General features: G+C 34.5%; 3 protein-coding genes across 6 annotated transcripts in view; 2 read left to right on the top strand and 1 right to left on the bottom strand.

The window, feature by feature from the left end:
• The window catches only part of kifap3a (kinesin-associated protein 3a), a 32,937-nt gene extending 27,524 nt beyond the window's left edge, over window positions 1–5,413 (top strand). The window contains 2 exon segments of the mRNA NM_001004644.1: window positions 487–580; window positions 4,184–5,413. Of these exon segments, the coding sequence (NP_001004644.1) occupies window positions 487–580; window positions 4,184–4,295 (206 nt within the window). The 3' untranslated portion in view covers window positions 4,296–5,413.
• A 968-nt stretch (window positions 5,414–6,381) lies between these two features.
• Window positions 6,382–25,339, bottom strand: niban1a (niban apoptosis regulator 1a). 2 transcript variants are annotated; one of them, XM_005160724.6, is made up of 14 exons: window positions 25,224–25,339; window positions 20,465–20,595; window positions 19,929–20,057; window positions 19,735–19,849; window positions 18,309–18,473; window positions 18,078–18,196; window positions 15,791–15,883; window positions 15,315–15,477; window positions 13,698–13,885; window positions 12,535–12,678; window positions 12,336–12,446; window positions 12,127–12,234; window positions 11,908–12,019; window positions 6,382–9,087 (listed from the first exon to the last, which is right to left on the bottom strand). In XM_005160724.6, the coding sequence occupies exons 1-14, from the start codon at window positions 25,273–25,275 to the stop codon at window positions 8,207–8,209; spliced, it is 2,511 nt and encodes an 836-aa protein (XP_005160781.1). In that variant the 5' UTR covers window positions 25,276–25,339; the 3' UTR covers window positions 6,382–8,206. The 2 variants fall into 2 exon arrangements, with proteins under 2 accessions (XP_005160781.1, NP_001138263.1); NM_001144791.1 differs by having other exon boundaries at window positions 8,207–9,087; window positions 18,078–18,193; window positions 25,224–25,275.
• The window catches only part of swt1 (SWT1 RNA endoribonuclease homolog), a 68,833-nt gene continuing 56,231 nt past the window's right edge, over window positions 13,688–26,289 (top strand). Inside the window, exons 1-5 of one of the 3 annotated variants that reach the window (XM_073933515.1) lie at window positions 13,688–13,832; window positions 15,633–15,844; window positions 16,406–16,539; window positions 21,238–21,349; window positions 23,009–23,073. The gene's annotated coding sequence lies outside the window, so the exon portion shown is untranslated. Of the gene's footprint in view, window positions 13,894–15,632; window positions 15,845–16,405; window positions 16,540–21,237; window positions 21,350–23,008; window positions 23,074–26,289 lie in introns of all 3 variants that reach the window. The other 2 variants (XM_068215667.2, XM_073933516.1) reach the window with 2 other exon arrangements.

The raw sequence follows: 26,289 nt of genomic DNA, 5'->3' as shown, positions 1-26,289 counted from the left end.
TTAAGTTTATTTGTAAAGTGCGTTTTACAATAACTATTGTTTCAAAGCAGCTTTACAAAAGGTGCAAATTATTGCATTACAATTAAAATCAGAAAAGTTAAGGTTATTAGTTACTATGAATTTATTGGTTGTTAATAACTTAAATTAACTAATTAACTAGTACCTACATATTATATGAATAGTTTCGACATCTGATTATAAACCACTGGCTTGCTTGGTTTGGGACTTGTAGAGATGCCTATCAATTAATTTGTTTTTCAGTGTTTGGACTTTTAGCAGTGAAATTTAAACTACACTGAAACTCTGAAAACTGGACTGACGCAGTTTCAATTTACTAGAACTTCTATGTTCAGCTCCTTTGACACAATCGACATTGTAAAAGCGCTATATACATCAAGATGAATTGAATTTAATTGAATAAGAAATAGTTATGATGCATTTTCTTTCTGGCTGTAATTTGTAATAGCTATTTTGTGATTCCTGCAGATGGAATAATCCCAGCAGATGGTGCCATCAGTCCAGAGTTCTTCACCGACTATCAGAATGGAGACCTATTAGGACAGCAGGGCTTCCCCAGCAGGTATATTTAAACATGATGAATCAGTCAGGCTGGCTGCAGAGGATGTGTTGGTTCTGTTATTTCTGCGCCGCACACACATCCTTGTCTTCCAGTTTTGTTGCCTTAAGCAGAGCAAGGCCCAAAGTGCTGCGTCAAAAGGGTCCTCCGGCATCCCAGCAGGCCACAGCAGTCCTCCAACAGCAATACCCTCAGCTTTGAGAGTAAACACAGCTCCCTCTATTTAGCCTTTTCCAAATCTGCTTCAGTTGCCATACACCTACTGTTTAGGGGTTTCAGCAAAGCACTAATGTGATGACTTGATAATATGATTTATGGCGCGGCCCACTTTGTGTGAAAAATATTTGAGCTTCCAACACATTGATCACAGAGGGGATTATTTGATATGGGGTCATTAATGATGACTAGAATGAGTCCATCGAAACGTTAGTGTAAAAATAACAAAGAAAATACTTGGATCCAACAACAGTTAGAGCTTTTTAAATTATTCATCAGCCTGCAAAGGGGAAAACATATACATTATCATGAAGTCAGAAGAGAGGTGCTGAAAAATAAGGAGCAAGTGAATATGGGCAACAGAGGAAGCCATGCTTTTTTTGTATTTTTTATTTTATCACAGCTCTTTGAAAGCGATACCTATAGAATACACCGAGAGCGCACAGGGAATTGGGCGGCCTGAAAGTGTGGTTTTCATTTTGTCCGTGCGGTGTTAGAGATCCAGGTTAACACAATAATGAAATCCAGCCTCAGTTCCCCTGTGCTGAGCCAGGAGCCAGACACGCTGGGAACAGCTCTTTTAAAAGCCCTTAAATAGAATTGCTTGTATTTATAGATTCACAAAAAGCAATCTTTCATTTAGCTCATAAAGAACTCATAAAGAGGTTGAAAAACACAAATTCTTGGCTGCATTTAAGGAAATAAAATACATATAATTATACAAAAGTCACGTTGAGGTAATTAATAATATATGTTAAAGGAAAATAAATCAATTTAAAACTACGATTACGTAAACATTATTTATAGCACAAATTGCGCAGTTGCCATAAAAAAGTTCTTAAACACTTAAGTCAGAGAAAATATTTATATCTCATTGCTTTAAAGAGCATTGAACCAGGTGTCATTTGTTTATTTGACTTTTCTTTGGATACTTTCTGTTGACAAATGTTATGTAACAAGTCCTCAGTTAATGTGATGAACTACACCTGTGGTTGCTCTGCCGGGACACCTGGGTGAACTTATGGGGAGCTGACTTTATATATTCACTAATGCAGACCAGTTGGTTTAAAGTAATAGAACAAATGGCTAAATAATTAAAGGCAGCTCTGAGAAAACCTCGAGCATCATTTTGGCAGATAACACATGGGTTGATATATGTACATGTTTACAATTTATATTATACAATTATACAAATTATACAATTTTAAATGTATATTTATTCACTTTTTTAATTCATCTCACTAATATTATTGTGATATAATAAGAGTAATTTTAAAAGCTTTTTATGATTTATTCACAATACAGTTTGTAAAGTAATATTTTCTGTCTTTTAGTAGATATATTATACAAAAGACTTGCTTTGTTTAGAAAATATGTGGATCTAATTGGATTTGCATTGTAAATGATGATTGTAAATGAAATATATTATATATATTAAATTTTTAGTAATGATACTTCTAAAATCCTTCCATATAAATCCGCAGATTTTTTTACAAAATTCTCTGCAGAAATAGCAAAAAATGGTCACAAATTCTGTATGACCCTACTAATAACATACTGTATATGCACAATGGTGAACAATTTCTTTTCACTATTTAGTCACCAAAGGAAGGGCAACTTTGATTCTTTCCTGTTTAGAAGTTTCCGGCGTTTTTTTTACACAGTCTCACCTCAGTGTTAACTGTCAAGGGCAACTGGGGCCAGACTTGGGCATCTTATTTCCATCCAGCCTCAGATCTTCAGATTATCACCAAACGTGCTGTTTGGTTTTTCAAGTGTAAAAATAATGACAATGTAGAAAGCCAAACATTACTTCTATCACTAATTACTTTGTTTTAGGTTAAACTATTAGACAAATAAACAACATAGATACAAAAAAAATAGAAATAGAAACGTCATATTTTGTATAACCGAAAGAAGACTTCACATTTTTAGTTTTCCTAGAAAGGATGACTGCATCCCTTTTGAATGAATGATTCACTATGACGATCATTGTACTGTAACACAAACACATTTTTTAAGGCTCGTCTCTTACCTGGACACTCTTTGGATTGATCACCTAACCTACAACCCCATCAAATCTTTTCAACATACTATGTTAGTTACAAGCTTCGGTTTCACCCAAACTCTCCGACATCCAGCCTTTTCTCCTCAAGCCTTTTAACAGAGTCTGAAATTTCCCCAGACGGGCAGTGATGTTCCTCAGAGAGCAAAGACAGGCTTGCTGCCCGGAGAGGGCGGGAGAAACACATGAAACCGATCGCTGGAAATGATTTGGTCTAAAAACAACACAGCATTATGGGAGCTGGAAGGGGTAAAGCAAACAACTCATATTTTAAGAGGACAGGCCACAGTTATGAGTGTGTGTTGTTAATTAAGAGGCGGATTATACTAGTTTATCTATTTCAGCTCGTGTGACATGATCCCATTGGCCAATTGCATCAAGATATTACATACAATTCTATTTATTTATTTATTGATCGATTGACTGATTGTTATACAAACTAAATATGTGGCATGTTCCAATTGCTTTTTCACCGTGATGAATATAACAACATATGTTATTTAATATATCCTTTTCATGGTTATAAATGTTGAAACCTTTTAATTGGTGAACACTTGTGCTAGACAAAAATAATCAGGATTAATCACATACAAAATAAAGTTTGTTTTGACATAATATATTTGTTTGTGTTTTATATATATTTATATTGAAGAATTGTATTTATATTATGTTTATATTATAAAAACAAAACTATACAAAACAATTTTGTTACATAGTTATTTCAATTTATACATCATTTGCATCAAATACACATACATTTTATATTTAAATTAAAATTTTTTTTTCAAATATATGCATGGATGTGTGTATTTATATATACAATATAAAATATACACAGTACACACATTTAAATTTTGTCAAAACAAATGTTTTTATTTTATTTTATTTTGGATGTGATTAATCACAATAGATTTTTTCTGGAATTAATTTATTTGGAAAAAATGTGACATGGGGAGTGCCTCGCAGTATATCATGCATTATATAATACATCACATCATATTGTTAAAAATAAATAAATTTTAAAGTAATGTAATACACAATATTTATCAATTTGCCCATTTGTATTAATTAATTAATTTAACTCTCTTGGTTTTTAAATGTAATTAAGTAATTGTAATTCATTTGTAACCAACTCTGGTGTGAAAATGTTCATTTATTTTGGTGTGTAGTTTTGAGGCAGTTTGTTTTCATCTGGTTTGCAGAATCAGAGCGCCACCTTGTGATGCCTGCAGCATTTATCTTACCTTTTTACAAGCCATTTTTAATGAATTAGGTTTGAACATGGTTTATGGTTTTGACAGCTGTCCGTTTCTCTTTCCCTCCAGTTCTTTGACAGACGGTTATGGACAGACCGGCGTGAATTCAGCACGTCCCGCCACAGCTTATGGCTTTCGACCTGATGAGCAGTTTTATTATGGTCATACCGCATCACGGTAGGAGAGTCAGGAACACCTAAAACCGCTGAAAACCAATTAAATGGATCTCAAATAATACTAGTTAGCTCTCTCTATCATTTCAAGTGAAAGCGACACTACTGATTTCCTTCATCGTCAGTATTTCTTTCTCTAAAATATGTGAGTATTTATTATTTATTTCACGTCTGAATGTGTTTTAAGCAGAATGTTCTCAACCAAGCTTATTTTGCAGCCCTCGTTTTGAGCATAGATGGTGTAGTTTCAGCTTTAACTTACTGTGTATTGCTTGTAAACACTGGGGAAACTAATTGCCTTTTCTGTGCAATATAGCAAAAGTAGGATATCAGTTGCATGCTCTTTCAGTGAGTTAAGTTACAGTATGAGCATTAGAAAACCAATGTGTACATTAAATCTGTTTATCTGCATGACATTGGATCAAACAAGTATTGTACAAGTCACAAATGTACAATTGTCAACATTTCTTCTACTTCATGTTGTTTCAAATCTCATCTTTGGAAAACAAATAGAGTCTAAACATATAATATCAAAGCTTTCATGAAGAATTCATTGATGCTTGAAAACATTCATAAGCAGCAGTTTAATCCAGGTCTTCTGAGGGGACACAATTGCTTCATGTGATAAACTTGTATCTTTGTAGATTTGTAACAACAGCAGGATGAGCAAATAATGACATCATTTTCATTTTGCTTAAATTTTGCATATGTTTACATACACTGACTGACCATAAACGTCATTTCAATGATAGTGGGGCCCCACTGTGGTCTCCCTATGAAATTGCAACAGGTTTAAGTGCGTTTTAGATACAGCAGGTCTTAAATGCATCGCATCATAGTGACAACGGGAACAAAAACTTTCTACACTAATGTGATTGTGCAAAACAATGTTGCCTGTTATTTTGCCTTTGATACTGTACACATCTTGGCTTATTATGGTGCACTGCTATCTACTTCACACGCATTTTGTAATGTAGCCAAACTCAAGTGTTCTTTCGATGTGCATTTTAGTATTTATGATACTGAGTTTCATTAGTGCCTGGGAATTTTGTCGTAATTGCTGTTTTATATAAAATGCCTTTTTATTTAATGTGGTGCAATATCAAATACAAAGAAAAACATGTGTACACATTTTCTTTGTGTTTTCTTTGTAACTCCTATAAATAACTTGAGATGGAGATGTTTTTACTCTTACTTAATTGTGATGAAATTCCAAGCATCCCATTCATATCATTCACTCCCATCATTCAAACATTCCCTTAAAGGGCGTCAGTGCTCATTTAAAGAGGTATTGATGGACTTTTTTTTTTTTTATCCATGTCACAGTTAATAGTCTAGTAATGCCCAGAACTAAATATTTGATTTTAATCTCTATATATAAACAAACAAAAAGATTTGAGTGGTTCTTTGTATCTTCTGTGTCACAGTAAGTCAACAAACGGCACTGTACTGTAGTTATGTTACAGACCCAGATTCTTTAGCGAACACACCCGCCAAGTCTGCGCCGTGGCTCTGTGGTTAAACAGTTAGGCCTGCCTGGTTCATGGCAGACTCTGATGCAGCTTTGCATTTTGGGTCAGTGTTCAAGTTCTTCGACTCTCATTGTATATGTACTGTCTGAATGAGTTGATTTATATATATTAATTCTTTGCCCAATGGGACTATTTTGCTCAAACGACTAGGCCTTTCATGATATCTATTTTTTTTTTGTTGTACTATGTATTAAACCAAAATATATTGCAATTAAGTGATATTATTGTCATTTTAAGACAATTATATACCACTCATATAAAAACAGAATGAGAATATAATATCGTCACAATGCAAGTACACTCTTTCAAAGAACACTAATATTTTATTTTTAGGAATATTTCATTTAATTATAGTTATTTTAATAATTTATTATTTAGGCATTGATATCAGAATGTGAAAGTGCTAGGTAAAAGTAGCAAAGGCTGTGATATCTGCTATCAGATCTATTTTCAGTTTTCAGACAGCCACATAAAATATACTATAGTAATTTATAGTAAATATTGTAGCGTTGTTTAAGTATACTGACACTGACACCTCCGAGACAACACAATGTTGCTAGAATTGTTTTTTTTTTTTTTTTAATCCATGGGCGATATATATTGCGTCACCAAAAATGATTGAGGTCAAGTCCATGTGTTGTGCGATAAGTCGATAGACTGATTATGTTACAGGCCTAAAAATGACTATATAAATTCCTTTTAAAGCATTTTCAAATACAAATGAGTGTTTATTTTACAATTTGGTCAATACATTATTTAAATGCTAACATAGCAATTCATTTGTACATATTAGCTTAAAACAACATTGAAGAATGTACATTACACTGAATAAAAAGTCCTCATTTGGTAGGACATTTAATCCTTTTTAACTACTTTTTTTTATAAGTTTGGGATTGATACGTTTAAAAAAATTTTTTAAAGAAGGTGTACCAAGGTTGGATTTATAGAATTTTAAAAAATGAGAATTTCTTACAAGAAATGTAAGTTTTCTTTGACAACTAGTATGTGAAAAAAGTGTAGATTTTTTTCTTCATTAACTTTCTTGATTAATAAAATTGAATAATTTTTTTGAAAAGCACGTATTGACCCCAAACTTTGGAATTGCAATAAAACTACAATCACAATAAACAATAATTACCTTCTGCACAATAAACAGTCCTCGTTGGGTAGGGAAACATTTAATCCTTTAACTTTTTAAAAATTGGGATTGATACGTGTTTTAAAAGAATGTGTATCCAGGTTGGATTTATGGAATTAAACAAAACTACCCATAATATTGTATATAATAATGAAAAATACTTGATGAAATCATTCAAATGGTCCTTAAACATTTCTTTCGTTCACAGTTGAAAACAGTTGTGCTGCTTAATATTTTTATGGAAATTGTGGGAAAAAAAATCCACATTTCTTTGACAGCTAGAAAGTAAAAAAAGTAAACATTTAGATTTTTAGATGGAGTTTAAATGGAGTTTTTAAAAATTGTAAAAAAAAAATTGTAAGAAATATAAGATTTTTTTGACAACTTGTAAATGATTTTTTTTTATAATATAAATAATTTTATTGTCACTTCATTAACATCCTTGATGAATAAATATATTAATTTATATGAAAAGCACGTATTGACCCCAAACTTTGGAATTGCAATAATACTATAATCACAATAAACAAGTATTACCTTCTGCACAATCAACAGTCCTCATTCGCTAGAGAAACATTTAATAATCATTAATACTTTTTTAAAAATTTAAAGTTTGGGATTGATACGTGTTTTAAAAGAATGTGCATCCAGGTTGGATTTATGGAATTAAAGAAAACTGTCAGAACCATAATATTGCATATAATAGTCTAGTCATTCTTTAGAAATCATTCAAATGGTCCTTAAACATGTCTTATGTTCACATCTGAAAACAGTCACTTCAAAAAGATCTTTTAAAAAATCTTTAAAGAAATAAACGTTTTTATTTTTGTATTATTTTAAAAGAATGTGTACCCAGGTTGGATTTATAGAATTTAAATAAAGTAAGAATTATACTATTGTATTTAAAATGCATGTTTAATGTTTTATTTGTAGTCATTCTTCAGAGATCATTCAAATGGTCCTTAAAAATATCGTAAGTTCACAGCTAAAAAAAGTTGTGCTGCTTATTTTTATTGAAACGTCTTTTTCAGATTTCATTGACAACTAATAAGTAAAAAATAATGTCTTTTAAATAATATAAATATTTGTAATGTCACTTCATTAACATCCTTGATGAATCAAAAATCTTGGAAAAGCACGTATTGACCCCAAACTTTGGAATTGCAATAAAACTATAATTACAATAAAGAATAATTACCTTCTGCACAATAACAAAAAAGCTTCAATATGTACAGTTTGTCTTGTGCACTTAAATTGTAGCTTCTAGTTCCTGAAACCTTTGAATGTCTTCATCATCATCAACATCATCATCATCATCATTATTGTCTTCGTTGGGCTTAATTGTGTCCTCTATTTCAATAACCTCCACCACCAGGTCACGGATCTCCTTAACACAATCGAGAGGCCTGGTTTTATCCTCCAGGTACGGTGATGAGCACGATTTTGGGGCTTTTTCTGGAAGATCCATGATTTGCTTGCCTGTCATTTTTTTGTGGACTTCCCCAACCTCTGCATCTTCAATAGATAAACAAACAGAGATTGGATGTGTGCTTTCATCGCATATCTTTGCTTTAGTCAAGGCCGGATCATCCGACTCCATCACTTCTCTGAGCTTCTCCATTCCAGCAGTATTCTTGCAGATCGGGCTGATGATCACTGTGGGTTTATTGGCTAAGTCTGATAAACTTCCATCTCCTGCTTTTGCTGAACTTGAAGGGCTTTCTTTGGCTTCTGTTATCACAATAACAGGAGAGGAACTGACTGAAGGTTCCTTGGCGTTTGTGGTAGTTCTGAGTTCTGGTTTGGTCTCGGTTGACGTTTCGGAAGTGAAAAATACATCATCGCTGCATCCCTCTATGGGTGTTTTGTACTCTCCCTCGTCGATTCGTCCCATGGGAGTGCTGTTTTCTGAGTTTGGCGAGTGAACAGTGACAGATCTGTTTGCTGTGAGGCCATTGGTCAACAGTGGGGAAGGCGGGAGTGGCGATCGCTGGCTCGGGGAAGTGTTTAAGCGCGATGGGCTGCTGGGTGCTGATCCTGGGGGTGTGGACGATAAGCTGGACACGCTGAATTTGTATTTGCTCTCTGTAATCAGGTTGAATTTCTTTCTGCTGGCTGCCTCCTTGACCACTGGTAGACAAAAACACAAATCAGATTTGAGAATATGCAAACCTGAAATCCTATGAGTGATATTTATATACAGTTGAAGTCAAAATGATTAGTACTCCTGTCAAATTTGAATTATTTTTCTAATATTTACCAATCGAGAAGATTTGTTTTCAACACATTTTTAAACAAAAGTTTTAATAAATAGTTTTCTTTGTCTTTGCCATGATGACAGTGTATAATATTTCACTAATTATGTTAAAAGATTAAAAGACTTAGGTTAATTAGGCAAATTAGTCAAGTTAGGATAATTAGGCAAGTCATTGGACAACAGTGGTTTGCTCTGTAACCAATCAGGAAGAAAGATTATTTAAGGGGGCTAAATATATTGACCTTGAAGGGCACATATGATGTAAATCAACTTTTGATAGCTGTTTGGACTGAATTGTGTGGAGGTATAATGTGTCCACACTCATATTGGAGTGATATAAACCCAAGAAGTCTCTTTTTAAAAATTTCTTGACGTTAAAATATGACCCAAATCCCAGTGATTTTGAGGCTCACCACAATGTGACTGCAGTTTACCACAATGAGGAGTGCAGTTTACCCTGCCAATCGAATTCATTGACAGGCGCCTGTCAGGGTTCTGATACTCTGGTCTTGTAAATTCTTGTTTTAGTGGCAGAGTCCGGACACTAGCTTGTCTTGTCCTGTTGTGCTCTGCTCGAGTTTTCTCGAGTCGAGCACTTGTTTTCTGTCATTGTGTGTGTGTGTTGTGGGTGCGCGTAGACTGTGCGCGGTCCCGCTTGATGCGGGCGCGCGGCATCTTTGCGTGCTTTGAACGTGCACTCTTGTACTCGTATTTGTGTTTTGTTCTGTCAGCATCGCGATGTTTCATTCTCAGCGTCTCAGTCTGGTTGGTTTTGGTTTCGGTTGCCGCTGAGACGAAACATGCACATTGCTTATGTGTGAGCGCACGGTAAGGTGTTTCATTAATTGTGTGCTCGTGCCTTGCGTCTGATTAGGTTTGTGTTGTCTAAGCACATGGCTGAATGTTTACATTGTGGTCACGTGCTTTTGTGGTGTGCTTTAGTGTTGTGCTTGTGTATTGTCTTGTGAACACGCGGTTAATGAGTTCTCTCATTGGCTGCGTGTTCTAGTCTCGTTTTATGTGAGCACATGGCTTGTGTTGTGTCATGTGCTCTCCCGTCTATTGTCTTGTCCCACCCTTCTTGTTAACCCATTATTAGTTAATTATGTTAATCTGTTTGTGTGTTAATTTACTTCTGCTTTTATTCTCCTCATGTCTACTGTCCTGTGCCAGTTTGTTGTCGATACTTCCCAGTGTTCATGGTCCAGTCCTGTCTTGCCAGCCCAGCGAAGTTTGTTTACCCTTTTTGTGTTATAGTTATGTTTTTCCCTCCTCGGGGTGGTTTTTGTTGTCCTTTTTCTTTTATTTTAATTTATAATAAATCATCTTGTTGCATTTGAGTCCTCGCTCCCTTATCCTTCCTGAACCTTGACAGGCGCCATGTTTCTATAATAACATGTATACACATGTCCACAAAACATTGTTTTGAAAAGAATCTGGGATCAAAATATCCGTTCCAAGTCTCTGTAATTTTTGTAAGTATAAAATGTTTTTAAAACAGAGCATGTTTGTAATAATTTAATTAAATTAAATTCATGTTTATTTATAATATAGATTGTGTCAAAGCAGCTTAACTTAGAATATATATAATAATGACAGTGAAATCGCTATGTAATTCTTTACAGCTATGATCACCACGGCTGCATGGTGTCAGTAAACACTAATATGTGTGTACTGCAAACAGCATTTGTGTGGCGGAACTCATCATTTCAGAAAGGCTTGAATAAACTCCACCACAAATACATGAAGTAAACTTACTTGGTATTTTGACTAATGAGCTGTATTTCAGCTTCACCCTAGTCTGTCTCTATCAGTGACTGATGTTTATCTGACATAATGCACGAGAAGCAGACACGCACGTGGGAACGGTGGGCGGGGAGAAGCAGCGCATTTGCATTTAAAGCGACAGCCTACAAAAAACGTTACACTCAACTCAGACTCCCTTTACAGACACATTCTGGAGACACCAAAGGCTTATCTTACATGTTGTAAAAGGGGTAAAATTGGTGCCCTTTACAAGTAATTGTTTAAAAATTTAAAATTGATTTCATTCCTGCCAATCTAAAACAAATAAAACATTCTCAAGAAGAAGAAAATATATTTCTGGATATATCAAAAAGATATCTGGATGCTAATAGCACTTAAAAACAAAGAGATGTACATATTTAAATTGTTTAGGTGTGTGCTTACACAGCAACAATGTATTAAAAACACAAAGTGTAAGTGTTTGTCATTGACTTTATGTTTGGAGCTGAGGTGTGCAGACTTTTTTTTTCTATTTTCTTTTATTTTTTCTAGTTTAATAAATGATAATTTTCCAAAACTTGCACTTGCAAAACTTATTTCCAGAAGTTTGTATTTTCAGGATCTCAAAATGCTATTGTTAAAGTAAATTTTTTTGTTGAAAATGGTGTCAATGGTGTACAGTACATGCTCCAGTCACACTTTACAATAAGGTTTCATTAGTTAATGTATTTACTAACATGAATTAAATATGAACAATACTTGTACAGCATATATTAATCATAGTTTAACATATGTTGATGCTTTATTAAAATCCAAATTCATGCTTGTTAATATTAGTTAATGCACCATGAGTTAGCATAAACTAACAGTGAAATACTGTATTTTCATTAGGGAAAGATCTAATGAAAAAAATCTAATATTAAATAGTGAGACATTCTGCGACTTACCAGTGCTGACATCTTTTTCCAGTATCTGCTGGATAATGTCCTCATACACATTTTCCACACTGATGAAGTTTGAATAATCAGCAAATATGTATTGCTCGAATTTAGGTAGTTCCTGAAAGTACATTCGGAGAAAAGCTGTATTAGGTGAGTAGATGTAATGTATTTACTTAAATTGTTGTACATGTTTGTCATTTTGCAACTGCTTTAAATGCGCTGTACCTCTTTAAAGGATGGGTCCAGATGCTTCTTGATGTTGGGAAAAGTGATGTTGACCAAAGCCTCCTGGATGATTCTCTTTCTCACTGTGCTACTGTCATAGTCAAATTGCTTCAAGACAAAGTAAAATGAAATCAAACGATCTGCAGCAAATATCTTTTTAACTATCTATCAACTATCTATCGTTTGTAAATGTAAAGTGATATGCTTACTTTCAGAACCCGGTCGGAAGCTTTTTGCATTGCCTCTGAAAAATTGACTGACGGGTCCAGCAGAGCCTTTTTTACAAGAAGCTCAAAGGAGTACTCCACATTCTCCATCAGCTACAGTTATCACACAATTGACGCATTTAGGACCAGAATTAATCTTAAAACAGATTTGTATTGGTTTAGTACTTTAAGGGTACAGTACCTGTTTTAAGTAAATTTCGGTGCTGTCCACCAGGCCTTTGATGGAATAGTTGAAGGTTTGCTGCAGCTCCTGAACGTGATCTTTCAGTCCACTCACTTTCTCATAACAGCTTTGCAAATTAGCCTTACTCATCTTAAACAGAGCCTTTAGCACGAGAGAGAAAGAGAAGACGTTGTTTGATTACTTTGTTTCAAGTTTTACAGTTGTACTATGAAGGTTAGCATAACACTACTGGTAAAATGTTTATAATAAATATAGGACTTTGTAATGTTTTTGAAAAAAGCTAGTTAAGACTGATTACTTAATCATATATACAGTAAGAACTGTAATATTGTGGAAAATTTGTTATAATTTGAAATAGATGTTGTTTATTTTATTAGATTTTACGTTTTTTTCTGATTGCAAAGTTTAATTTTCAGCAACAGTTATAAATAGCAACAGTTATAAAAATTTTACTTGACTCTTTTTCAGTTTAGTAGCTGACTAAAATTATTAATAGTTTTATTTTTTAAATTATTACCTACTTATCTTAATATAAACATTTGTATCTTTCCCATTGGGGTCATTTTTTTTTACCCCAAATATTTAAATTTAATTGTTTATATTTTTCAAAGTGTTTTTTTTACCAATTAAAATAAAAAAAATTAATAACATGAATAAATCATCAACAAAATCTGACATTTGACTGTTAACAGTAAATAATAGCTTTTATTTTTGGAAGTCAATAAACACAAAATCACAAATGCAGTGGACAACAGATTTTTTTTAGCTCCAGAAAACCTCTAAACCTTAAGATCTTGTTCAAGAATTTTTACCTAAAGTCCACTTATTTCATGGTGTAAACTGTTGTCATTTTGCCTCCAGCATAAACTTAAACTAAATCTTAATTTATCAGCTGATAATTTATTTCCTTGTGATGCAAATAACATTATCATTAAAAAATATACGTTTATCGTCCGATACCGATATGGCCGGCATTTTATTGTCCATCAGTTACACAAATGGTATGAAATTGAAAAAACAGACTAAATATTATGAATGAAAACAATTATTTTCAACCTTTCACCTGTAGTGTAATAATGTAGTATTTTTTTTTAGTAATTTGTCTTCAGAAGAAAGTGGTGTGGACTAGTGTTTATCATTCATGTGTTAGTTGCTCTGACCTGGCGGAGTTCCACCTCCTGCTGAGGATCCTGGAAGTCCTCACAGAGCTGCTCCATCATGCCCTCGCTCAGATCTCTGGCCTCGGTGAAGCCCAGGCTGATGGGACCCATCACTTCCTCCAAGAGAGCTGGCAGGTGAGGCTGTACCTGCTCTGCGCAGTATTTTGTTGCAGGCTCGGATACCAGGGCTGCCCAGGTGAGGGGTTAAAAAAATAATCATGGAATATTGTGATCAAAATAAAGAGATACATTTTTTTACTGATGGCCATTTAATATTTGTCCATACCCTATGGCCAGGGCCAGACCGAATATGCGGACGTTTTTTTGATATTTCTGCTGAGAATTTTGCAAAAAATCTGTGGATTTGTGCGGAATGATTTTGGTAGTATAACTAAAACTTTAATATATTAAATAAAAAATAATATCTTTTTAACTTTTATTTAGTGTTTAAAATGCAAATCCAATTAGATTCACTTTATTTGGTAAACAAAGCAATACTCTCATATAATATCTCTACTAAAAGACAGAAAATATTCCTTTAAAAACTGCATTGTACATAAATCAGATGAACATCTTTATATTAGTCAATAATATTACTGTAATTAATAAAAAAAACTGAATAAATATAGATTTACACACATTTAGTTAAGTAAATAAATATAATTAATGACGGGCTAAAAATCTGTGGAATTCTGCGGAATTCTGCACGCACAGATTCCGTGTGGGCCCACCTATGGCTAAAATGTTTGGGGTTGGTAATATGTTTTGAAAATAAATTTACACAACTGTCCTTGAATCCATTTAGCCACTTTCCGGGACTCGCGTGAGCTCTTTTAGCTTAGTTCAGCGTAAATCATTTAATCAGATTAAACCATTAGCATAACCCCCTTTAAAAAAGATTTTCAATAATATTCCTATTATTAGCTTGACTCTTCTGTAGTTACATTATGTGCTTAGGCCACTTGGTTGGAGCCATAGTACAGTATCAACATTTCAATTTCCATCAGTCTTAGTAACCAATGTAACTTCAGAAGAGTCAAGCTTTTAATATTAATAATATTGAAAATCTTTTTAAAAAAAGGTTTTGCTAATGGTCTAATCCAATTCAATGATTTATGCATAGCTAAGCTAAAAGTGCTCCCTCTGAGTCCCGGAAAGTGCCTAAATGGATTCAAGTACAGTGTTTTAAAGAAATTAAAAATATTGAAATTCTTTAAAAAAAATAAAAAATTGACAGATGCTAATGGTCTAATCTGAATCAATGATCTATGCAAAGCTAAGCTAAAATGTGCCCCGCCATACTTGGAGATTGGTTAAATGGATTCAAAAATGGTAAACCTCTGTAAACTTTAAAATGAGTCTTCCCCCCAAAAAGCAGAGTGTTACTTTAAAAGAAGCATCTGTTAATCAACAAGGCATTATATATCGCCTTCGTCCCTTATATAAATCTTTAAATATAGTTGATGTGGATGACCGGTGTATTGCTGAACCCAAACCTTTGAAAGGTAGTGTATATTATTTTGCAGCAATATGCATGCAGTTCTGCATGTTTGACTGTGTTACAATTGCAAGTCTTTTAAAATTATAAACAGATTTAGATTTACTTTGATCAAGTACCTTGAAGTTTTCCCTCCAGGTAAGTTCTTGAGTTGGTGATTTGGTCCATATCTGAGCGCATGAGTGCCTCCTGCTGTTTTGCCTTGTTTTTGCACTCTTCTTTCAGTGTGGTCATCCTATCAAATAGATGTTCTTGCAGCAGGAAATAAGCAGATTCAACAGTCTATAAAACAAAAGGGGTCAACGTCATTAACTAAAATTGCATAAGCTTCATAAGTGCCATATTAATCATTCTTTGTTTCTTCTTTGTCTGTCTGTAATCACAGCTATGGAATGTAATGTGTTTCTGGTATGTTTCTGGTTTGTTCCACCCTTTAGGAAACACCAAAGGGACATTTCTGGCCTAAAGCTGTTTGGGTGTGAGGCATTTGATGTTTACATCAACATCACACACCCCAGTTTCTGTATCAAGGGCAGGTTCTGGAGAAACATAATGCTAATGGCTAACTATGAAGTAGAAGATTAAAGAGACGCACCGCAAACCACACTTTCCTCTTGTCTGTCCTCTTGCTCTTCAGTTCTTTCTCCAGGTAAGGCATCAAATCCTCCATGAACAGATTGGCGAGACCCTAAACACACATGCAGAGGTTCATAAATATTTGTAGCTTAACATCAAGCTGCACAGTTTATGTAAAGTTAAACCACAGACTAGACTCAAACTCACAATAGACTGATATCATCTGTTTATCTAAACAACAAAATCCACCAATCATTGATCTGACTTCAGTCATTTCTCCTACACTATTTTATAAGGGAAGTTTAATGATAATCTGGCTATTTATAATGAAAAGCTAAAGCAGTAAAGGCAACTAAAAGACATGTTAAAGTGTGATTTTACAAACTAATCAACGGATCAAGCATTAAAAAGTTCAACCAACAAAATAATTAATATTTTATACATTTATATGTTAACATTATTGTGTGGTCACGGATTGTTTTATTGTTTAATATTAATCTCACTGTAGTTGTAGTTTTTATCTATCATTCATTCATTCATTTTCAACCAACATTTTCAACCAACATATTCAGCCAATATTTTCAGCCAACATATTCACACTTATACACTTGGCCAAATTTATTTTCCTATAAAGCATTTCTTTGGACTGTGGGGGAATTTGGAGCACTCAGAGGAAACCCACGCCAACACTGGAAGAACATGCAAACTCCACACAGAAATGCCAACTGATCCAGCCGGGACTGGTAACAGCGCCCTTCTTGCTGTGAGGTGAGAGTTCTAACCACTGAGCCACCGTGCAGCCCCAGTTTTTATCCATAAACAGATATGGCTACTAAGAATGCGCGTTTCTGCACGCGAAATACCGCAATGTGTCAACCGCAGTCACGCGCAATACTGCGGTTGTCAAAGCTGCTTTTTCATTTAACAAAAAAAAGACATTTTTGTGCTTTACGGAATAGCACTCGACTAGCTTATTCCAAAGAGGTGCACTATCTGCACTTAGCCTAAATAGACACTCCAAAATCAGCATTTTAAACAGTTAAACTATATAGTATAAGTTAAACTGTAAAGTATAAGATAACACACACAGTTGCCTAAAGAATGCTGTTTCCACACCGTTTACAGGTAGCTCACGTGCTCAGTATACTGGATCAGTTCAGTATACTCACCATGTTACATAACTGCCATGTATATCTTGTGTTAGACCATGTTGGGGTTTCACGCACTTTACTGCGGAGGTGTGCGATTTCTCTTTAAAACACTCACATGCTCTTAGTAGCCATATCTGTGGTGTCATTTTTTTAGTTAATCTTTATTTTATTCCAGTTAACAAAAGTGATTTTAATTTTGAAAATCCAAATAAGGAATTCAATATTTCAAATCTATTATTTGGATTATTTTTTAAATTATATATATTACATTAAATAACAAACAAAAAAATAATGATATAAAATTCAATTAAAACTGTTTAGTTTACTTTAAAATTGTTATAGAAAATAAACGATACAAACAATAAGAATAAGAATAAAATACAACTATGATGAGTTTATGGTTACCAAGCAGTTTAATACAATAATAATCCTTATAATATATAAATAATTCTGTAACAATAACTGTGCAAGTAAACTGTTTTATAATTGCTTCAAACACAACTAATATATTCAGTCAGAATGATCCTTTTTAATAATTAAACTGATGTGCACCACAACAAATTTCTGTGTTCATGCTGTGCTCTTCTGAACACTTCTCGACTTTTACCACTTGGCCTGCCTTCTCCTTTTAGCTAGTTGTTTAATATCTGTGAAACACACTTGTGTCTATAGTTCATTGTCATGTTGGCTGTAATATGTGAAACTGCAGAGTGAAACTGCATGCATGCAGCATTGTTTAGATTCCATGAAACGATCTGTCCTGATGTAACAGTGTGACTTAAGGTTTTGAAGATAGATTTTAGATTATAAATACAACAGGCCAAAATATGCAGTCGTGCTTTATATTCAGATCTGACATTTAGCACAGAAACTGTCAATTGTTTGGCACATGTGCCAAACTATATCAAATATGTATCAAAAAAAAAAAGGGAAAGAAATGTTCTTTCGTACAAATTGGTTCCACCCATAATGATAAACACAGTCATAACTGTCACGTTAAATTACAAAACACATCAATTACCCTCATGATTTTGTTTTAGTAAAATGTTCAACAGCTAGAACATTCCATGCCGTACTACAATGATGAAAGTGTCAAAGCTATGTTGTTTACTCAGCTTTCAGTGTGAACCAGCATAGATGCGGAAAGGCACCTACCCGCACATCACTGCCAATGAGCATATCCCACGATTCATACTGGCCTTTCTCCTCCCTGTAGAGCTGAAAGGCTTTAAGGAAAGCCTTAACCTCACATGTCTTCTTCTTGAGATAATCTGCTAAACCAAGCAAACGTTTTCCATTCGGGTTTATTCAATATTACAATACACCTTTCACTGGGTCACACCTTTGTAAACCTCGACTTGAGTTTCTTTGCAGTGAAAATGTTACCTTTGTTCTGGTGGCGAACGCAGTCAGCTAAGAGGGAGATGAAATCAGCTTGAGCGTCCTCATCTTTGAAGCAGAAGTATGAATCCTGGCGATATGGAAGTCTAAGATAAACTGGGAATTGACCTGGCATGTCCACCATGGGAGGTGCAAAATCTTCCCGGTCATCTGCATCAGAAAACAGTCAAAATGTAACACAAAAGAAGATACTTTGAGGAATTTTGCTTGATGAAAAATGGTTAGTCTTACTCCCATGACATTTTATTTTTTTGTCGATAAAGTAAGCCAGCAGGAGCGATTAATATACACTAACCAGACACTTTATTAGGCACGCCTTGCTAGTACCGAGTTGGACTCCCTTTACCTTTTACCAGAACTTTCTTAATCCTTCATGGCATAGATTCAACCAGGTGCTTGAATTATTTCTCAGAGATTTTGATTCATATTGACATGATAGCATCACAATGTTACTGCAGATTTGTCTGCTGGAATCTTCCATTCCACCTCATCTCAAAGGTGTTTTATTAGATTGAGCTCTGGTGACTGTGGAGGCCATTTGAGTACAGTAAACTCATTGTCATGTTCAAGAAACCAGTCGGAGATGATTTACATTTTATCAATTTCAAGTGGTACTAACAGCCTCAAATTGTGACCAGAAAATATACCGCACACCATTACACCCCCACCAGCAGCCTGAACCGTTGATACAAGGCAGGATGGATCCATGATTTCATGTTGTTGATGCCAAATTCTGACCCTACCATCTGAATGTCGCAGAAGAAATTCAAACTCAGAACAGGCAACATTTTTCCAATCATCTATTGTCTAATTTTAGAGAGCCTGTGTGAATTGTAGTCTCAGTTTCCTGTTCTTAGCTGACAGGAGTGGCACCCGGTGTGGTCTTCTGCTGCTGTAGCCCATCCAACTCAAGGTTGGACGTTTTGTTCGTTCAGAGATGCTCTTCTGTATACCTCAGTTGTAACAAGGGATTATTTGAGTTACTGTTGTCTTTCTATCAGCTGGAACCAGTATGGCCATTATCCTCTAACCTCGGGAATCAACAAGGCATTTGCACCCACAGAACTGCCGCTCACTGGGTATTTTCTCGCTCTCTGACCATTTTCTGTAAACCCTAGAGTTGGCAGTTTCTGAGATACTCAGACCGTTCAAATGCCATATTCAAAGTAACATTTCTTCCCCATTCTGATGCTCGGTTTGAACTGCAGCAGTTGTGTGTGTGTGCGTGTGTGTGTGTGTGTGTGTGTGTGTATAATATTGTAAATAAAAGTAAATAAACAAATTACTATCTATCTACACTCAAGCTACACTCACCTGTACTGTAAGTTTACTTAGTTTGTGGCCGATTTATTGTGTATTATCAGCGCTCTTAATGCATGTACTCTTATTTATCTCAATCATATTTACGTACTTTTAGTGCAAGGGCAGCATTGGTCAATCAGTTCCATGTATTCATCTTCAGCTGTCAGTATGGTGCCCCCAGTAGGAATCAGTCTCTGTTGTGGAGGCGTCCCTTTCAAAAATGACTGCAGCAAAGCAGGTGTGAGATTTTAGGGAAACATTTTATCTATCTTCAGTCAGAAAATGATGGATTGTGGCTCTTACCTTATAGCTCTCGTGGACCTCCAAAACGTAACAGGCACGGATCACGATAAATCTCTCCTTCCACTTTCTGCCATCATCAAAGTACCACACAATCTCCTCAAACAGTATCTTCCCAGCCTCTGGAGGGGGCTTAGTGGTTCAATATAACAGTCATTTAAATCAGTAAATAAAGGTGCTGATCTCAGAAGCATAAATACTGAATGAATGTTACAGGTTTCTTTGTTTGGATTACAAACCTTGATATATTATGAAAAAAGCCTCCAAGTTACATTATTACCTTAATAGAAATCTTAATAACAAAAAATGTCTTGAGAAGTTTACAGAGCAAAAGTCAAAATCTAGTTTTATTCAAACACAAGCATAATGTCATTTTAAGGATTTCTTTAGCATAAAAAAGCTTTCTGTATGTTCTTATCAGACATATTTATTTTAATTTTAGACAACTTCAGAAGAGCTAATAAATCAGTTTTAGTTAAATAAACCTGATTTTCAAACATAACAAGTGAAAGCATTTTCTAATGTTTGTCTGATCTTACCCGTTGTTTGAGGAACTGTGTGTGTTCCTCTTTGCGCTGCTCAAGTTCATCTTTGATCTGAGAGCAGTAAGCCACGGAATATTGTTTCCTGTAAATTGGTGTAAAATCCTTCAGTTTCTCGTCCACTTGTTCTGCAAGACAACACAATTCCGAGATCATTACAATATCAAACTGATTAGAGTTCAAACAGTTATGTCATTTTTATTTGTCTTGTTCAGCATGAGTTTAGGTGTATAATATGAATGCAACATTTGAAGTGATTTGGGGTGGGACTTTCTGTTATTCGAAAAGGATGGCGCTAAGTCTTTTGTTTCTATCATGTGATACTTGTGGAACAAAAATGTTTCCTATACTTCTTATATTGTGGAGTGGAGTATTACACATAGCGTGCTACATTACAACCAAAATAATACAAAAAAAAATTAATCCACTAATTAGTTAACATTTTAGGTTTATAATTTACTTATTTCAACATTTTTTGTCAAATCTGTTTTTGTTGACAGCATTCACTAATAATAAACAAAATTAAATATAAATAATAATAAATAAATAAATAAATAATAATAATAAAATTAAAATATTTAAAAATTTAAATATTTTATCAAGTGGCAACATAAACACTATAATAATGCATTAGTAAATGTTACATTTCACCTTAACTAAAAATTTTACTGATGTATTTAATTGAGCTTAACTGAAATTAAAGTTATTGTAAGAATTATGTTCTAATGATTCATGAAATTTCCAAACAGGATTTCTCTATATTTCCACAGGCACATGCATCACATGAAGAAAAAACAAGAACAGCCGCCCTAAATTCATAAATGAGAGATTAAATTGATAATCCAAAATTACATCTGATACAAACATAGGCACAGTCGAAAGGTAAGTGGAGAGGAAATTCACAGCAGATTGTCTAAATGTGCAACACGCCTGGTTCAAAAGATCACTCAAAAGAACACTGCTTTTCTAAGTACCACATACAAAATAAACAGAATGAACAGTGAACAGAGAATAATAATGTGTGTTTATAGCCAATCAGCCAATGTTTTCCCTCTGCCTGAACATTGCAGCAGTGTTCTCTGTACTCTCAGCTTTTCAGACCTCATCAGTCTAATGCAAAATACATGGTTAAATCTCACTCTGTAGACATAACATGCACAAATGAATCCAGGTAAAGGTGGTAGTTATGACTAATATTGTTACTACATGTCAACGTAATCTTAAATAATTCTGGGTTTGGTCAACACAGCAATTACTTTATTCTAAAACACACAGTAACATCTATGAATCAAAATACTCAAAAATAACATAATGTCACTGCTCCCATTCATCATCAGAATTATACTCTTTTATGGTTTACAGTACATGTAGATTTATATCTTCTAATGCTTTCAAATATGCTCTGTTAAAACCTTACGTTAATGTTAAAGTCATTTTAAACCCCACAAACAAAACTAATCAGAAGCAGGACTACAATATTTAACCCAACATATTTATCACTTTTTGACAAATGTTTGACACACACACACACACACACACACACACACACACACACACACACACACACACACACACACACACACACACACACACACACACACATATATATATATATTTATTTAAGTTAATGGGGACATATATTTGTCATATACATACATATATATATATATATAAAACATACAGTTTCACAAGGTACAGTATCTGTATCTCATAAAAATCTGAACATTAAAATAGCAACCCAGGCTCATTCTGATTACGTACCCCTATATACATTTCTGGAGAGCACAAATACGCCCCAGGAGCTACGTTTTTTGCAGGTTTTCTTTTCGTGAATCCGCCAGAGGCCGCTTTGTGTGCTTTTTGAGATCTCAAATTTTGTCTCACGAGCACTATTCACTCCTTCTCTACTCATGTAAATCTACCAGATTCTGCTTTCGACTGACTAACTGACTGACTTACCGATCCCTTCCCCATCCTTCCCCTTTCCTAAACAAAACCGATAGCGTTTTAAAAAGCACTGATTGACCAGCACCCACCCACTTTTTTAAACTCAGCCGACAGTGTTTTCAAAAGAAATCATGAAAAATTAAATCTCGCGGCAGCCTGATTTTTACCATGTTTTCAGATTTTACCACATGCTCACCCTGTTATCTTTTGGCTTTTACTTTTGTTTTATCTGCTTTCTGGAACAGTTTTTGCCAGATTTGAACCCCGTTGTCACGGTCTGTTTTGCATCTCAAATCCTCCGACGTACGCAACGAGCCACTAAACAAACTGTTAACAGCGGAAAAGCCGTCCACACAGAGGTAAGTGGTAAGCGCGAAAAGAAACAGCGTCATATCGCCCCCTAGCATTCGCTTTAAAGATATAAAGCAGCCATGCATTCCTTTGGCTATAGATAATTTGCAATCTCCAGAAATGTATAAAGGGCTACGTTTTCAGAATGAGCCTATGTAAAAAAAAAAAAAAAAAGCATTGGCCCTGATGTACTGTAAACATTTTGCAGTGTAAATGATGCAGTGAATTAATCGTTTCTTTCAGATTAAACACCCAAACCAGATTGTCCACATGGAGAGGGTGTTCCTACTTTCTCAGATTTCTCATGTGTAAGTTACATTTTCATACATTTTTAGATTCTTGAATTATGTAACAAACTAAAATTAGATTTAGATTTAGACATTTTTTCACACTGGAGTGAAGTACAGATCATATCTTACTCTCTCTCAAGCAATATCTCTTCATGGTTGTTTTGGATAGAACTGTCATTTGAGATGTTTGGGATTCTTATGCTCTGACGTGCCAGATGCTTGACGTACCACCATTTTTTAACACTGTATGACTTGTAAAGCCAGTTCTCCATCATCACACCTCAACAAGAGTACAAGTTTGACAAGGGAATGTTCGTAAACACCTGCACATGTGTTTGGGGAAAGTTTTTTCAAGAAGTGAGCCGCTGCTGACTATACACTCTTTAACACCTTTCTAGGCGTGAAATCACAACACTTTAGATTGAGCTCAGGAATCTGTCTAATTTGTGTTTGCATGACATCACCTAAAAATGTTTATTTACTCACTATTTACTCACACTCAAGTAGTTTTAGACATTTATGAGTGTTGAACATAAAAGAAAGCTGAAAACCTGTTATCATTGATTTCCATAGAAAAAAACAAAACGAATACTATGGAAGTCTGTAACTATGGTTACAGAATTCAATCTTTCTTCAAAATATCTTCTTTTGCGTTTATAGCCAATCATTATAAAGAAAGCCATACTAGTTTGGAATAAGTAAATGAATAAAGTAAGTGAGTGAATGATGACAGAAATTTCAGTTTTAGGTGAACTAACGCTTTAAAATCTCATTTAACTCTGGTGATGCAACTTAATATAAATTAAATTAGTATTTATTTATAAGCTGCAAGGTCAGTCCAAGGCACTGAAAAAATATGGAAAAAATATTTTAAAAAATAATATTTTAACATTTTTCGAGTGCCTTGGACTGACTTCTGCTGTTAAGCACCGAGACATTATTTAAGCTACCCTTAACCACTTTTTGTTTGATTTTAGTATTTATCTATGTTGTAATTAGACAACTACTGTATGTCCCTATTCATAATGTTTAATTGGCTTGTAGTAATCCTAAAAAATAGCAATGTAGCTGTTTTGTTTTCTAAAATGCATCGGGCATAAACGACAACATTATCTGAGAAATTTGTCTCTGACTTCAACACAGTGATGCTGCAACAACTGGACATAGTTATTTATTCATTAAAGGTATACTAATGTTGCCTTGTCATGTTCCAAAAAACTAAAACAGACAAAAAAAAAAAAGATTTTACACACATCTGTGAAATATACTATTGCAATGTTTAGTCTAAGCCATTGTTTGTCACTTTGGTCTAACGTTTGAATAGGTTTGTAACATGTTTTGATACTATCAGAATTTAGATGCATCTTTTTTGAAGATGCATTGACAATGTGCATGTGGGAATACCAAGTTAGAAATTCCAGGAATGTCCAGCTTTGGATAAAATTGTCAAGTTAACGGATATAAAATGTACAAAAGGTCTTTCAACGTATTGACGAAGGTGGTAAAACACTAATGGTCTTAAATTAAGCTATGCGCATGAAATTAATAGTAGTACTAGTTGCAAAACTTCACTCAAAATGTAGGCTACTTAGATGACATGACCCATGCAGCAGTTTTACAAATTAAAAATTCTGTAAATAAATGGAAAAAGCCTAATTTGCTTCAAGTATAAAAGCACAAATCGAAAGTGCACTTGTGCAAACTACTGATGTGAATCTCAAACACCGACAAATCTAAGTTGTTTTCCATTCGAGCAAATAGCAGAGCAGCTTTAATCCTTTATGCTCTCTGACAAACACCAAAACCTCCACCCACATAGTTCACAATGGCCAGAAGAAGAAAACCAACAGGTTTCTGCTGTACACTTCTTACGCTGTGCAGGCTGAGCGTTCTGACTGACACTAATGATAATCATTGACCAATTAGTTAAATTCAACATAAATCTCTCACTGCATGACCATCCCATATTAGACAACAGAAAACATCTCATGCATTTCGATGAAATTGACTCTTTCTATCCAAATGCTTGCAATACTGGAAAACCTACAACAAAATAGGCAACTTCTAAGTAGTTTCGAGCATTAGAAAACTTAATGTCAATATAAAAAAACTCTTTAAATACCAACTTAATGACTTGATATGACCATATGAAGTTTTTATACGCATACCTTTTATGTAGTTGGATTGAGTTTCATCCAGTAAACTGGACGATGCTCCCATACTGGTGTGCTTGGTTCAGGTGAGCTCTCGGTGAAGATAAATCAGGGTCACTGTAAGCACTACTGAGGGAGAATGTGAAAGCAGGTGTTATATTTCAGGATTGTGGGAGGGGCATGAATGAAACTGCCAATTAGGACACTGAAGGGCTGTCTTTTACAGCTCCCTACCTAGGCAGAAAGGCTCTCTAGGGATTTAGCTCAAGTTTTGACACACACTGTAAATATCTGTTATTAACAGTTTCCATATTTTGTGCTTTCCGTTATTTACAGTTGTGAATTGCATTACCTTGATCTCCGTTCTGTCGACTTTAAATGTTAAAAATAAACTCTACAGTTTACCAAAGTGACTTTATTGACATTTGAAGTAATCTGAAATAACATAATGTATAAGAAATAATAGCTAGAGAGAGAAATAAATATGTAAAATAACAGAAAATGTACTGAAGGTTTATTACAAGGTTTTTGTAGCGTCATTACATCACCAACCCAGACAATATATCCCTTTAAACTATTAAAATGTTAATAAAAGTCACTTTTTTCAAACTATTTAAGGTTAAAAGTTGTTGTGAGAAAGATCAAGATCCCATAATGCAATTGAAAAGCATGAATAAACATGATTAAATAAAAACATGAATCACAAAAAACAGAAAACTTCTAATTTACTGTACAGACACTCTGAAAATAACATGCTGTGTCTTCTAAAAATCAGGCTACTCTGTTTATACGTAAGACAATCTGAGCTGTGTTACAATCTCCATGGTAAACACTCCAAGTGAAGAAGAATCTTTGTTTGTGAAATATAATACTGTACATTCCTGACACACTAAACCTGGGGTGGGCAAACTCGGTCCTGGAGGGCCGGTGTCCTGCACAGTTTAGCTCCTACTCTAATCAAACACACCTGCTTATAGATTCTAGTGATCTTGAAGACACTGATTAGCTTGTTCAGGTGTGTTAGACTAGTGTTGGAACAAAACTCTGCAGGGACAGCGGCCCTCAAGGATCAAGTTTGCCC

This window comes from Danio rerio, chromosome 20 (genome assembly GCF_049306965.1).
Source record: "Danio rerio strain Tuebingen ecotype United States chromosome 20, GRCz12tu, whole genome shotgun sequence".
Classification (NCBI taxonomy): Eukaryota; Metazoa; Chordata; class Actinopteri; order Cypriniformes; family Danionidae; genus Danio; species Danio rerio.
The sequence above is the reverse complement of the archived record's forward strand: the minus strand, read 5'-3'. Positions and strand labels throughout refer to the sequence as shown.